General features: G+C 39.8%; 1 protein-coding gene across 1 annotated transcript in view; it reads right to left on the bottom strand.

Moving 5' to 3' along the window:
- Positions 1-10,758, bottom strand: part of cltrn (collectrin, amino acid transport regulator) — a 34,396-nt gene extending 23,638 nt beyond the window's left edge. Inside the window, exons 1-3 of the mRNA XM_003218893.4 lie at positions 10,583-10,758; positions 9,681-9,739; positions 4,646-4,731 (exon numbers count right to left, since the gene is read on the bottom strand). Coding sequence (XP_003218941.2) covers positions 4,646-4,731; positions 9,681-9,739; positions 10,583-10,649 — 212 coding nt within the window. The 5' untranslated portion in view covers positions 10,650-10,758. The remainder of the gene's footprint in view (positions 1-4,645; positions 4,732-9,680; positions 9,740-10,582) is intronic.
- Positions 10,759-15,296: the final 4,538 nt, after the last annotated feature.

Here is a 15,296-nt window from a genome sequence, read left to right as displayed (position 1 = left end):
GGGAGGCATGCAGCGCCGGGCGAGGAAGGAGCAAGAAAGGGAGGGCGCCTCCTGATCCTCCGCCCCACTCGTGCCAGGTGTGGCCCAGGCCACGCCCCCTCCCGGGCCCTCATCTGGTGGACTCCCCCTCCCTCCCACTCCCTCCTTGCTCCCGTGTGTGCCTCTCATTCCCGCCACCTTCCCCTCCCTCCCTCCTCCGGAGCATGCTGCCTGTTTGCCGGGTCCCCAGAGAGAGGTAGCGCCCGGTTGGGGTGGCAGCAGCAGCAGCAGAGGGAGGAGGAGGAGGAGGCGGGGCGTGAGGAGGGCGCGGCAGGCAAGGAGCCGCTGAGGGCAGTAGGGGGAGGAGGAGGCCCCGCAGGTGCCTGGGCTGCTCGCGAGTGAGAGCGGGAGAGAGAGACAGACAGACAGACAGAGCGGGAGAGAGACAGAGCCAGCACCTGCCTGTCTGCTTGCCTTCCTTCCCTTCCTGCCTGCCTCCTTCCCTCCCTCCCTGCCAGGTGCGCAGCGAGAAAGACCCCGAGAGAGGCGCCTTCCAAGGGACTGCTGCGGGTCAGGGGTCTGCACATCTTCCTCCTCATCTGTTGCTCGCATGGCGTCGTTTTCTGCCTCAGAGGGAGAAGCCCACTGCGCATGTGCCATGCAGCCAAAGGATACAGCGTGGGGCCAAGTGGCCGCCGATCTCCTGTTCATCCCCTTCTTGGGAAGGTGTCCTTGGCGGGGAGGAGATAGCCCTCAGGCGCAGGCCAGGATTGCTTCCCTGTCCTTAAAGGGGCAGCCTGGGCCTGGGCGGAGGTGCCTCAATGGCGCCCCCTAGAGGATGGCGCCACAGGCAACTGCCTAATTTGCCTCGCAGTTGAACTGCCCCTGCCTGCATGGTATGGATTGACCTTGTAGTCTTTATTGTTTTGTGATTCTGTATTGGGGCACAGAACTTGAAGATGTTCTCATTCACACAAATTGGATAGTGATGTCAGATGCTCATGATACTAACAGCCTGATCCATCGCTTAGAAGGAGTGCTTCTATAAAAGCCAGTTCTTTACACAACAGAGCCATGTCAATCAGATATCCCTGCAGCTCACTATTGGCATGACAATACAAAGCCCTCTGAACCTTCCTTTGAACGTTTTTTCCAACAGCCCAGTCTTGGAAAAAAACAACAACTAAGGTTTCTTCTGAGAAGATAGAATTTAAAGACCAAACAAATGTTTGTCTTACAAAGTTTCCAAATGATTGCATAAACAATAGAGGTTTGTTTCCTATCAGTAAAGGATTTCTGAAATATTTTTGACCTCTTTTCAAATGTGTCAAATGTTTATTTAGACTGAAAGCTAGCTTAGACAGGTTGTACTCAGCAGTAAACCTGAAGCCTTTTCTAAGGGATGCTTTTGAGGGCCAAAGTGGGCATTATGCTAACTACATAATTAGCTCCTATACTTATGTTTTTAAAATAATCTCAGGCACAGGAAGTCCTATTTTGTTCAGTACCAAGTTTGAAGTGAAGGGTGGCAGGTATCCCTCTCCCATATTTGTTAGTCTTAGGGGAGAAAATGCGGTATGGAGGGATTTTTGTTGGAGTGATAGCTGTGGAGATAGGGGTTAAGTGTCATAGACAGAACGCCAGCAAGTAAAAACAAAACTCAGTTTATTGAGGTTACAGAACTAAAAACGCCCGTAGGAAACAAAGAACAGGGCAAACACTTGACTTCAGTGGGATAAATAACAAAAAACAGCTCAGTTTGAGCTTAAATGATTCAAAGGGATAAACCGGGTTAAACAGCAGTGTAATCCGGATTAAATCAAAGTGCTTACTTCAACTTGGCAAACAATGCAAACAAAAGAGGATCAACAGGAGTCAGAATGTAAACAAAAGACTGGTAGCAGATTCCTCTCTGCTACTCAGAAACAGCAGGGGAGTAAAACAGGCTTGTTTATTCCTCCCTGCAGCGAACGAAAGCGTGGTCATAGTCAGGATTCAGGTTTAGGGTAACGGCAGTCAGCAGAGTCCCAATCCGGTCCAGAAGATCAATAGCAAAGCGTAGTCGTCAAGGAATCCAAAGGTCTCACCGATAGCCAGCAGCAGGGTTAATCCGGAATCGTAGTCAGTCAGTCCAGTGTCAATCCAGTGTAAGTAGGCATTGCCCCTCAAAAAGACGACGGAGGTTCAAGGTATCCAGTAGCGAATCACACCCGTCTTCAGGAAGTTCCCAAACAAAAGCCCAAGCGTCCGTCCAGATTACCTTGCCCAACGCAATTAGACATTGGTCCCAAACCCCATTTTATCCCAGTTCAAGCTCATCATCGCTGTCAGCTGCCATCCCAATTCCAGACGCCCCAGCATCATCATCCTCATCAGAGCTTAAGCACCTTCGACTACGCCCCACAGCATCCCCAGCTGTGGATCCCGCTCCATCCCTCCAACCAGTCCATGGGTCTGATCCTGCAACCCGCCAATCACCTCCCATGCTTTCATTGCCTGTTTCCCCAACACCCAAATCCTCCCTCACACGAGTCCATTCCATGTCATCCTCCTCCGAGCTAGCCATCTCTTCCTCCAAACCCTGAGAAAAACCCTCAAATGAGTCCTCATCTGTCGGCTCTGCAAACAAATCCCGGAGACGTTTTCTTTCACGCTCCTCGAGAGTGTCTGACTCTCGAGGAGTCTTACGACCCCTTCTTCCATTACCAGAGCCCGAAGGCTCAACCATAACATTAAGCCTTCTTGTGTACTGTGGCTCTGGGTGAAAATTGCCAACTCTCCACCAACCAATGTCTGGTATTAAATCCTCTGTGTAATTGCTTGCCATACGATTTGCATAATATCTATACTGACCTTTAGTTCACCTTTTGAAACTGAGAACTGAGTAAAAATTAAATGAAATTCAGAAAGAAAGGTTCTAGCATCTGTATTGCCCTGTAGAAATAAAATGCACATTTGACATTCACAACTGACTGCATGTATGATGTACTATATTCAGGCTAACCATGATCAATGCCTACCAGCACAGGGCCTCATTAAGATGTAAGTGCCACTGTATTCATTTGGGTTAATATGTACATAATTTCAGGTTTAAGACAAATCAGTTTAACACCACTTTTACTGCTGTGGCTCAATGCCACAAATCATAGGAATTGCAGTTTTACAAGGTCTTTGGCTAGCTCTTCCAAATAGCGTTGAAGCCTCACCAAACTACAACTCCCATGGATCCATAGAATTGAGCCATGGCAGTTAAAATAGTATCAAAGTACATTCATTCTACAGTGTAGATGCATGCTTCTTGTTAAGAGAAAAGGGGTCATTGGTAAGATCTTAAAGGTTAACTGTGGTTTTGTTTACTGTAAGCCAGTCATTCCCAGATTTCGATCCTCCGTGTGTTTTGGGCTTTGTCTCCAGAAGCCATAGCCACCTTGGCCAACAGTCATGAATTCTGCGAAATGAAAACATCCAGAGAATCAATAGTTTGGGAAATCGTTGCTGTAGTAAACCAAAGGAAGCTACAGGATGCTGAACTGCAAATACAGGGTGTTTGAAAATGAACTCCCTAGTTTTAAGTATAAACACATTAAAACTAGGGAGTTCTTTTTCAAACACCCTGTATATTATTTCCATAAATAAAACTGAGATAAGTACTGCCCAATGACATATTTAACCTATTACTCTGTTTTACAGCAGATAAAGCCTGGTGAAGGATCAGAGATCACTATAAATGATATCTTGCTTCTTCCTTTAGCAAGAATTTAACATGCTTTGCTTCGGTAAAGGAGTGTGATGGCAATCAATAACAATAGATCGTTCATACATTTGTCTTTCAGTTCTCTTGTTTTACTTTTGCCTAGTTTCGTCTTAGTTTCAATATAATTGAAAATAAGGCATGTGAAGAAACATATAAAACTCTGTTTTTTCAGCTGTTGATCAACAGGCTACTACCGTAGTACACATTGCAACAGTTGTGTACAACACTGTATACTGCAAGAGTGGCAACTAATTCTTATAACAGCGTTATGACTGTATTACATTTTCAAATGTTAGATTTAATTATGTATTCTGCAAATAGATGCAATGCCCATGGGGAAATAAAAGTTCTGTTTTAATTTAGAAACTGTTAAATATGAAATGAGATTTGTAACATCCTCATCAGCTGGGATGTTATAGTGATGAATGTAAATCATGAGCACAGCTGTCTGCACAGTGAAAGCAGCCTGGTTTCTTGTAACTGAGGTCGCTAAGGATCTGTCAGGTAGTAAATGACAGGAAAAAAAATCTCTGCTTGAAACTTTAGATAGCTGCAGAGTAAAAACTGTTGCACCGTGAGAGAGAGCGCACGTGCTTTGCCTGTAAAAACTCCTAGGTTTAACCAGGTAGGAATAAGAAATTCCTCTGTTTGAAACTCAGAAAATCACTGCAAATCATCAAAGGTATTACCAAGCTTTACGGAAGAATAGTTTAATATGGTTTTAGACAGCTACCTAAACCCAGTATTGGATTGCTCTCATTTCCAATGTTGCTATCTTTATGAGATACCAAAGATTTATTGGCAGGATCTGAAGTGCTCACTTTTTGTGAATTATTTTCAACATTTGGTATAGAATATCATCCATGTCACATAATAACAAAGGATATATACAGCAAAATTGGATATACTCACTGGGTTGCTTCTTGGCTGAAAGATCTTCTCATAGCAAAAGCCACCACTGCTTTAAATAAATATTCTTCAGTAGCATCCCAGCTATACTGTAAAGAAACAAAACAATGATTATAGGAAGAAAAGTGGAAGGAGAACTCACCACGCCCATTAGTCAGGCTTTAGAAGAAAATCCTCTGCTTTTAATGTTCAAAGAAATGTGTTTGTGGTGACTAGAAAATCTAATGTATTTTGTATGGGGCTAACAATGAATGGGTTCTTTTATTTATTGCATTCATATCCTACTTTATTTCTTCTTCTTCGTTTTTATCCTCAGACCATCTCTAAGAAAGAGAGGGAAAAAGAGAGATAGGTTGGTAGAGACTGGGACCTGGATCTCTCAAGTCCCAACCCAACTTACTATACCACATGGGCTCTTAGATCAGAGGATTTAAGAAGTTCAATTGCTTCAAGATGTAGCAATATTCTACAAAAGCTGCCCAACCACAGCCAATTAATCAAGAATCTGGCCATTGGACCACCTATTACCACATGAACCTAATTGTTATCCAACATGTCACTTGTGCTACAACTTCAAAAGTGAAACAGAAATGTAAAATACTACATTTTAATAATAATAATGATAATAGCTTTATTTATATCCCGCCACCATCTCCTAAAAGGCACTCAGGGCGGCTTACAAGGCACATACTAATGCAACAGAATATACAAAATACAGTAAAATACTAAAACAGTAACAATATCAATTAACATAAAACAAATATACATAAAACAGCATATAAACCCCTACTAATTTAAATAAAGTACTCAATAAAACATAGTGATATCTGCATAATAAAATGGGTGTATCCATTCTATGATTCTATGATTTCAGTCACATTAAAATGCCTGAGTCAAAACAATCCACTTGGTTCTCAAGTTTTAACTGATATTTTAATCATGTTCGAAGGCCTGCTCAAAGAGCCATGTTTTCAAGTTTTTCCAAAAACCTTGGAGTATAGGGACTAGCCTAATGTCTCTGGAGAGGGTGTTACAAAGCCAAAGGGGCGCCATCGAGAAGGCCTTCTCCCTTGGATTTTTGGACTATAGACTGAAGAAAATTCTGGGAAGTTTAGTCCAAAATATCCAAGTTCTATAGTAGAGTAGCTGTTGAGGAAGGCCTGCATTGTAGACCAACTTACGGAAATTTCCTCCATACATCTATTAATCTTCTGTTTAGGTTTAGAAGGTGAGAAAGCAGTATGGAGAGAAAGAGATTTCATTATAAAATTGATATTAGAAAATAACACTTTTCAAGCTACTATAAGGACTAAAGATACACAGAAGGGTATTACATTCAGTAGAGAAACAAGCAAGAAAAGGCTATTTGACCCTTCTATCCTTCTAGCTCTCATGCTTTTCTCCTTTCATCCTATGCCTCCCTTGCTCCATGCCCGCCACTACCTTTTGCCATGCTCTCATTGAAAACATTATATTTCAGGTGGGAATTAAAGTTGTTTTCTTGTATTTTGGTCATAACTGAGGTTGCTCTTGGTGTCATGTGAAGAAACAACCAAACGTGCAGCCAAAATACATAACGTAGTACCCAAGAGCTTAGAAACATGTGATGAAATTTTCATAGCATTGTTTGCATTCATACTGGTGCTTTTGTTAAAATTTGAATGAAACAAAAATTTGACTGGCATCACTCACAATGTTTACATGTTGCTCACCAAAGTCCATGTAAGATGGACCAAGCACAACAGACTTTTGAAAAAAGCCAATTTTTTTCCCATTTCTCCTGAACATTCATTAAAGTGTTCAAAAATATATTTCAAGTTTGTTCAAAAGAAGTTCATAAATGAGTATTCTGCGGAAAAACAAAAACAGGATCTGAAGTGTTTTCTTTCAAAGTACCTAAAATAATTGATGGCTCAACTTCAAAATCTAACTTAGCTCTACTTTGGTCCCATTACATGACACATAGCATAACGTACAAACAGAGACACAAGCACATTACATTATGAATATGGAAGATGTCCAACTAGACATCTGTGGTGTGACCTGATTCAGGATGTTTTAACTGGCCAATATATCAAAAGGTGATATGGAGTGGCAAGGTTAAAGAGATATCTACCTAGATAATTTGACTGCTATCTTTTTGGCTGCCCCCCCCCCCCCTAAATTTCATGAGCTGAGCTGTGATGAAATGGCCAGGAAAAACAGACCAGATTTTTTCCTGCACTGTTGCTGGCAGGTCCAGTAAGACAATTCATCTCCTTTCTGCTCCATAAGTAATTATTAAACAAATTGATTGAGACAAGGTCCTACTATTGAAAATCATTGCTTGGCAACTCTGTACGCACATGCTCATATGTCCACACACCTTTAATTCACTTGTCGATCTATGGTAACCCCATGAATTTCACAGAGTTTTCTCAGGCAAAGAGTACTCAAATGTCATTTTACCACTTCCTTCCTTTGAAATACAGGGTATTTGAAAATAGTTAAAACACATTAAAACTAGGGAGTTCTTTTTCAAATACCCTGTACAACATAGAACATCTGATATTCATTGGCTGTCTCCCACTGAAGAACCAAGGCTCATCCTACTTAGCTTCCAAGTCCAGGTGAGTTCCTTTAGGGGAGAAGGGACTCCTTCTCTGGAACATTTGACTGATGCTGTATCTAAAATTCTAGAGTTGGAAACCTTCTTCCATTATATGAAACTCTTTAGCAAAACAGATGCCATTTAAGGTTCACAATTTCTAGTTTACCATCTAGGGAATATATTGGACATATCCATGAATTATACAGACATAAGTAAACAATGAGGCACTAAAGCCCAACGTGACAAGCAGCAATTTAACTGCACCATCTGTCCATCCAAGGTTTTGCATGTAGTTTCAGCAGACTTAATAGGTTATACGAGTTTTTCTAATTTATCACAAAAACTCCATCAGTTGTCTTTTTGAAAATACCCATTCAATGCTGTTTTTATACTTTGCTAGAACATAACAGCAGCTAATCCTAAAACATTGTTTCCAAATAATCTGAATGTATATGTGTGAATGAAATTATGCAGGTGGATTTAAAAGATTTTATCCACTAATTTAACCAGATATACATTTCTACAGGCTCACTGGGAAAGCCTAGATGTGAGCATATGCTCATACAGATGTCACCTCTTTGTCACACATGAGTATACACCTCCAAATTCCTCTCCTCCATCCATGTTGAGTATCTTGTTAGTTAAGTAATGTTTCTTGGCTTAGAGACAGCAGGGTTTTTTGTGGAGGGGGGAGTATCCAATTTGTGTTGATTTCCTGCTTTTTCTGCCTCCTCTCTTCTTTGGATGGGGTATTGTTATCTTGTTCCATCTTTCAGAAGAGCTCCACATTGGTAAAAAGGCCAGGTTTAATTTTTGTGTGTGTGTCAGGAGCGACTTGAGAAACTGCAAGTTGCTTCTGGTGTGAAAGAATTGGCCGTCTGCAAGGACGTTGCCCAGGGGACGCCTGGATGTTTTGACGTTTTTACCATCATTGTGGGAGGCTTCTCTCATGTCCCTGCATGAAGCTGGAGCTGATAGAGGGAGCTCATCTGTGCTCTCCCGGGTTGGATTCGAACCTGGCTACCTTCAGGTCAGCAACCCATCCTTCAAGTCACAGGCTTTAACCCACTACACCAGCAAGGGCTCCTAGGTTTAAATTAAATTAGCAGCAGGAAAAACAACAGCAAAAACAACAAGATGGTGAACAAAATAAATCACTCTGCAATAAAACAAGATGAAGCATACCCTTTGAGTTTGTAAAATAAACTACCTTGGGAAAGTTTGTGTATGTAAATGATTTTTCCAACACATGCCTTTGTCTACACCATTCCTTAAAAATGTGCTACTGTAGTAGATTGAGAGTTGGAGTAGGACTCTGAGAGGCCAGGTTCGCTAAGGTAACCCATTGGATGACTTTGAGAAAATCCCATTCTCTCAGCAGAAGGTAATGGCAAACCTCATTTGAAAATATCTTTTAAGAAAACCCAGTAGTAGGGATAATTTTATTGATATTACATCATAATAAATATTTAGTTCTGGCTGATCATCATCATCACCACCACCATCATCTTTATCTAAAGTTCATCATTTACCCAGTTTGGAACTTCAAAGTTTGAACATATCATACAAATATAAAGAGTCTCAAACAATCATACAAATGTTAAAGGTATAATTAAACTATCAAAAATAAAATCAATTAAAAGCTTTACTATGAAAAATAAAGCAAAGAGTACAGAACATTATGTCTTTCCTTTTGAGCAATCATCCTTCAAAGGCCTGCCAAAACAAAACAAAATCTCCATTTGTCTATAGAGGAAAGCAATGAGAACTCCAGTGTAGCATGCCTAAGAAGATACTTTCAGAACCTGGGAGCGACCATCAAGAAATACCTGTTTCTGGATTCCTGTGAAATTTCCCTTGAAATAGTGGGACTGATAAGGAGCATTTATTTTCTTCAGAGGAGGGGTGTTTAGGATCAGGACAAAGCGTTAAACAATTCAGTACTTGTGGGTCAGCATTACCCAAAGGCATTCAGATTATAAGCAGTCAGAACTTGACACAAAATATATTGCCCTCCATGGAGGTTTATAAGATCTCATTTCATACCATTGATTTAATTCTCCAGTAGTCCAGCCCTGTTTAACTGACAAACAAAATAGGGATTCTAGTAGGATGGCGGAAATTGGCAACTTCATATATTGTGCTCATGATTCATACTGAGAACAAACTCCTGAAATTATTTATGAAAGACTGACAGCTTGAAAGGCTGCAGGGAGAAGGCATTGTTGTTCTTGGTTTAGTGAAAGGTTGTAAAGCATTACAGTCATGTCAACAATGCTGTCTGGGTGTCAAAAGAATGACTAGTTTTATGTTGGAAGACGTAGGCAGTTGATAATTTAATAACATTCTTGTCTAAGTTTTGATCTTGTAGATGGTGCTATCACTTCATACTAGTTGGCCTTGTGTAAAACTTTCACTCCCCAAAGTGGATGTTCATATTTCACTTACTGCATTGTCTCCCAGAGCTGTTTTGATACTAAGCCGCACTTTGAAAGCATTCTCTGCATCTGTTGCAAAGAAAAGCAATACATTGAAATTTACACTTCACACATAGACAAAGGAATAAGAGTTAGTGGCTTTGTATACATCAGGACATTATGTGATGAAAATTCCCAGTTGTAATTAATGTGTATTTCTAAGGGAAAGACTCGTGGAAATCAATAAAAGAAAGGCTATTTGTGGGAATGCTCCAGGGAAAATGGGTAACGGCAAAGTTAGGGAAGGGGACAAAAATCAGAACATTGCACCACAAACAAGAATTCTCTACTTCCAAATGAATCTTTTTCAGCTCTCAAATTTTTTGGCATTGCCAAGAGTGAGATACTGAAAATTATTTAAATCTAGAACTCTTTACTGTGTTTATATTCTGCCTTTTTCCTATGGATACTTAAATTGTGTTTCTAAATGCATAACTGAAGTAGCAGACCACTGCAATGCTAGAAAATTGGAGATTGAGAAATCCTTCTGTAGAGGCAACACCCTGATTTTCCCTCCCCACATAGTTACACTGCTGGAAGGGAGGGGGGAATTACCTGTGTAACAATCGCAGACCGTTTTTTATGTAGCGTAGTCATAAATCACTTTGGCCCAAGTTGCTGACTTGGGTACACCTTTGTAAATGGCCCAGGAGGTGTCCTATTGGGGCTTTCTCTTTTAACCCCCCTAGTAAAGGAATTATCCACACTACTTCAGAATAATTTTGTAGTCTGAATCTGTGGTATGTTTAATCAGATGTATATCTCACAGAGGTGAGAGAGATTTCCAGGTAAATATGCATTACACTTAAGCCCTAATTTTCAGCTTGCCAGATCTGTGGTTAAAGGATGAAGCATAGAAACATAGATTCTTACCTGGTCTGCAAAGTTCAGTACAGGCAACAGTAACCCAAACAGATGCAAGCAGCAATTTCCCTAACATCCTTCCCGTCTGGAAAACTTTAGGCAAAAAAGGAGTAAAGGCACCACTATAATGCAGACTTAAACTTTTAGTGACCCAGGATTAAAGCATCAGCAGAACTAGAGGGCCATTGAGAAGAAAGTTTAATCATTAAGCCTCCTTATTTTAGCAAATAGTTATGAAAAACAACTGTCTTCCTCCAGGTTCACCGTTTCATATTGGTATGTACCTCAGCAAAAGGAGTAAAATGACTTAATTTTTCTCTCTCAGAATACGCAATGTAATACCTACGTGTTGAACAGTTTGTCCTTTCTGTTGTACACAAACCCCTACCATCTTATTTAAAAGTGCGGTCTTTAAAAAACATGTATTATACTGCCACACAGGGACTCTAAATGTGAAATATTGAAGACTCCTGGTATTTCCAGATTTGACTTTTAGTAGTGTACAAGGGCCTGCTTCAAATTTTATAGGGGAGCTTTTAGATTCTATACATAACTCTCTTGTGTTTTTTATGATTTCTTGTCTCCTTTTTCTTACCAGAAAAGAGTTAATGGTGAAACACAGAATAGCTATGCAACATTTTTTTACTAGTGCAAAGTGGCCTGGAACAGCCACGCACCTGACACATAAACGGGCTTGAAAAGAAGAAATTGAAATTACTGGAGGATAGTTGCACCACGAGGGGGGCGTAGGGTGTACGAACCACACCAGGTGACACCAAAACAACTGTCTATTTAAAAATGTGTAGTGTTTCAGGAAAAGTGTATTACTTTGTATTAAAATATCCCTGTAGTTATATGCAATCACACATACATTTTCTTTACATGTCCAGCTTACGTATACTGCATCAATACACCTACAAGGCTAAAACTGTAACCTAATTTAATTTTTGAACCTTCTAATGTTCGTGTGCCCTGATCAGAGCTGTCATTATGTCCCTTTATGTCTTGTGTTGTCATATTTTCTTGTATTTATCCACAATATTGTGGTATGGTCTAGTGTGGGAGGAGGCTTATAGAAATGATACCATGAGTTACTGGGTAAACAAGTCCAAGTTTTAATCTTAAAAAATCTATCCAAGGTGCTGAACGCTGTCCCTGCAGTATGATTTGTTGGGCAGAGCCTGACAACTAGCACCTCCTGTGTTACTACATTTCTAGAGGTTGTGTGAATGGGCTCTATGTTCCACTGGATTTACTTTTCTGTAATGCATTAAGTATCTATATAGTAATGACATAATCTTTAGATAACAGTCCCGGAATAATTAAAATGTACTTGGAAGCAAATAATAAATACATTTTTTCTGTCTTATACATATAGTAGGCAGCAAAATATTTGCAACTAATGTGTCAAAATGTAGAAGACAGGAATCCTGAGCATTTGATACTTTATATTCTAAAACATGTGGGGACTGTTCAGACCTCCAGTTGTTGTTGGGCTACAATTCCCATCAACCTTAGCCTTCAGTATATCCTGTACCCTGGAGTAAGGAATACTTGAATGGGCAGAGGCCACATGAATCCCATATCTACACTAAAACAATACTATTTATCTAGGCTTCTTCAGTTTTTATCAGATTTGATAAGGAATACTTTATGTGTTCCAATAAGTATTGATATTAAAAAGAATCCCACATGAGAATGGGAATAAAAAGTTGCTGCAGGTGTCAAGTACTGCCAAAAGGTAGTCCAAGACAACAGAGATACTGTTCGGATATTTCTACAATAAAATAAAAAACTACAGCAACAAACGTTACAACCTACAGCAACTTCACCACACATTTGCCTTGTTTGAAGGAGTTTTCCATCAACAGTTTTCATCCATCCATCTTCCTGAATTTTTTCATGCTTTTGACCCACTACACAAAGTAAACATGTTTTGACTAGCCACTAATCTCAGGATTAGATGAATTTTATGTTTCCTGGATTTGTAGCTTTTAACAGAGGAAGGCCTTATTCCTGGCCCTTGTTTGAAAAATGCAGAGTTGTTTTTCTCAAAAGATATGTACACGTTACCTTCCATGATATATTCTATGGACTGGATAATTTCCCTCTCACCAGGGCCATAGCCAGAAAAAAAATTCAGGAAAGGGTGTGGTTGAAACTTTTTAAAATGAATTATCAGCTAAAATTCATGAGTAAACCAGGTTTTTTTTAAAAAACCTGAAACAAATTTGGCGGGGGGCAAACCCCTAACACACACCCCCTTGGCTACAGCCCTGCCTCCCACCCACTTCTCAATATACAAAGGATTCTTGTAATACTTTCAAAATTTACCAAGAGACCAAAGTATTAATCACTGGTTTAAAATATTCTTTTTGGGAATCTCTAGGTGCTGCAGTGCAACTCTATAATCAACTTCAGACAGAGATTGACCACAGAGTCAATCTGGAAGAACTAGAGATTCCTAGAGAGAACATTTATCTAGGAATATCAAGGTTCTCCAATGCAAATTTATAGTAAACTTCTGACAGAAGCTGACCGTACAGTCCTGCTGAAGGACCTAGAAATATCTAGAATGGTATTTGCTCAGGTTAAAAAATGCTGTTTTTGTATTTGCATTTCCCCCACTTTCATAAGGGCCTTGTACACTTAACCCCAGCGAATGCAGAGAGCTGGCTGTAGTGAGAACGGGCAAATCACGAGAACTAGATCCACTGCTAAGATAAACATTTTGTTAAATATTCTTAAGGGTTAAAAAAGAAACAGACACTATACTTACATAACCTGCTTCTGAAGCTAGTGCAGGGCAAAGCATTGCAATTGTATAAATACAATTTACAACAAGCAGAACAGAACCCTCAGGAGAAATACCCAGAAAATATTGCATTATAAATATGATTGATGGCCCCAAATACCTGAGAGAAGGGAACCTTCTCCACAGAAGTGGGATGATCTTAAATCACAGGTAATCAATGCAGAGTATGGTCCCTGAGGTACATAGAAATATCTGCCATGAAGCTCTAGTTCTGCTGTTCACAACAGTACAATTCTGTTTCTCCCTTTCAAACTACAAATCCTTGAATTCTCCTATGACAGAGCAGTAACAGTCAAAGTGGCACCAAACCATTATAAATATGCAGTGCAAATACAATTTTCACATGTATATAGCTCTGAGATGCTTATTTTGGCAATGTGTGTGAATTGAGCCACTTTGAGTCTCTTTTGTAGAGAAAAAATGCAGGATATAAATAAACAATATAAACATTAACGTAATAATAATGTTTCATTTGCAATGCAAATACTGATTTTTTGTTCTCCAAGCTTCTTTTCTCCCAAGACAATCCCAGTCTTCTGAAATTAATGCTAAGACACATCACCTATCATCCAATTGTCCAAATTCGGCAGTGCAGTTTCTACCAATCCTCCGTCCTCTCAGTTTTTAAAACATCCCAGCTTTTCTCTCCTCCTTCTCTTCCTCTGTCCTCAGCTTACTTCCATTGCCACAAACAGAGGCTGCATTTACCCTGTAGAATGAATGCAGTTTGACACCACTTTAACTGCCAAGGTCAATGCTATTGAATCTTTGGATTTGCCGTTTGATGAGGAACCAGCATTCTTTGTCATAGAAAGCAAAAGACCTTGTGAAACTACAACTTTCTGATTCCATAGCACTAAGCCATGGTAGTTAAAAGTGGCGTCAAACTGCATTAATTCTAGGAATCTCATCCTTCCAACTAGGCTCAGCCAAAAACAAACCAATGCAGCCTCTCCTCGCCTTGGTGTTCTTCCTCAATAACTTTTGCCATCTTGGCCACACATATACTGGTTTAATCTGTGAAATGTAAGGCTTCAAAACTTGGAATTCTTTTTTTTTTTTTTAATAATAACCAGGATATGAAGGAGTGATGTAAGGCAGAATTATAGAGCATTGCATGTTCAATATATGTGTCTGGATTAGTGCTTTCAAGGATGCTGAGGGGTACATTCTATTGTGTGTTCATATTTGATCCTCTGATTTTTTTTAAAAAGGAGGATAAACTCATTTTGGGATTAAATAAGGACAATCTGCCAGACGTTCCTCTTCGTCACTTTATTTAAAGGAAGAAGACCACTCTGCCAAAAGTTTACTGACATAATGGTTAATTAGCAGCTACATTCCAACTTAAACTGAGCTGCGGTGTTCAACATATTAACTGTTCAGCATTTTGTGAGAGTTAATCACTAGTCCTTCAGACTAAAAATTAACTTCCCTTAGACAAAAAAGTATAAACGTATTACTGTCACTACGCACTCAAGGATAAGAGGCGAAACATTTTTTGGAAAACTTATCCAATGGTGTACTCTGACCAGGGCTGGAGGCAGAACATAATATTAATTGGCACATGGTAATTTCAAAAATGGGAGAACAGCCAACTGCATCTGCCACAGTAACCCTCCCAAAAGATTTATAGTTCACCAAGGGCTCAGAAATAAATACATGATTTTTTTTTCCTTTTTAAAAAGACCTTTTTCAGACTTGTGCAGGCTCAAAGCAATGGAAGATCAAGACCAAACCAGCAACAGCTGCCTGTAAAAACAGAAGCTCAGAGTACATTATTTTAGACTTGGACATTGACTTTGTCCCTTGAGTCTTGCACATTTGTTTTTAAAGCTCCTGTCTTTGTTTGACGCAGAACTAAACATTTGAGTTCTTCAGAGGCCCATCTTAACCTTTGTTTTCCCA

This window comes from Anolis carolinensis, chromosome 3, assembly GCF_035594765.1.
Source record: "Anolis carolinensis isolate JA03-04 chromosome 3, rAnoCar3.1.pri, whole genome shotgun sequence".
NCBI classification, from domain to species: domain Eukaryota; kingdom Metazoa; phylum Chordata; class Lepidosauria; order Squamata; family Dactyloidae; genus Anolis; species Anolis carolinensis.
Note: the sequence above shows the minus strand (reverse complement) of the source record. Positions and strands in the feature narration are given on the sequence as shown.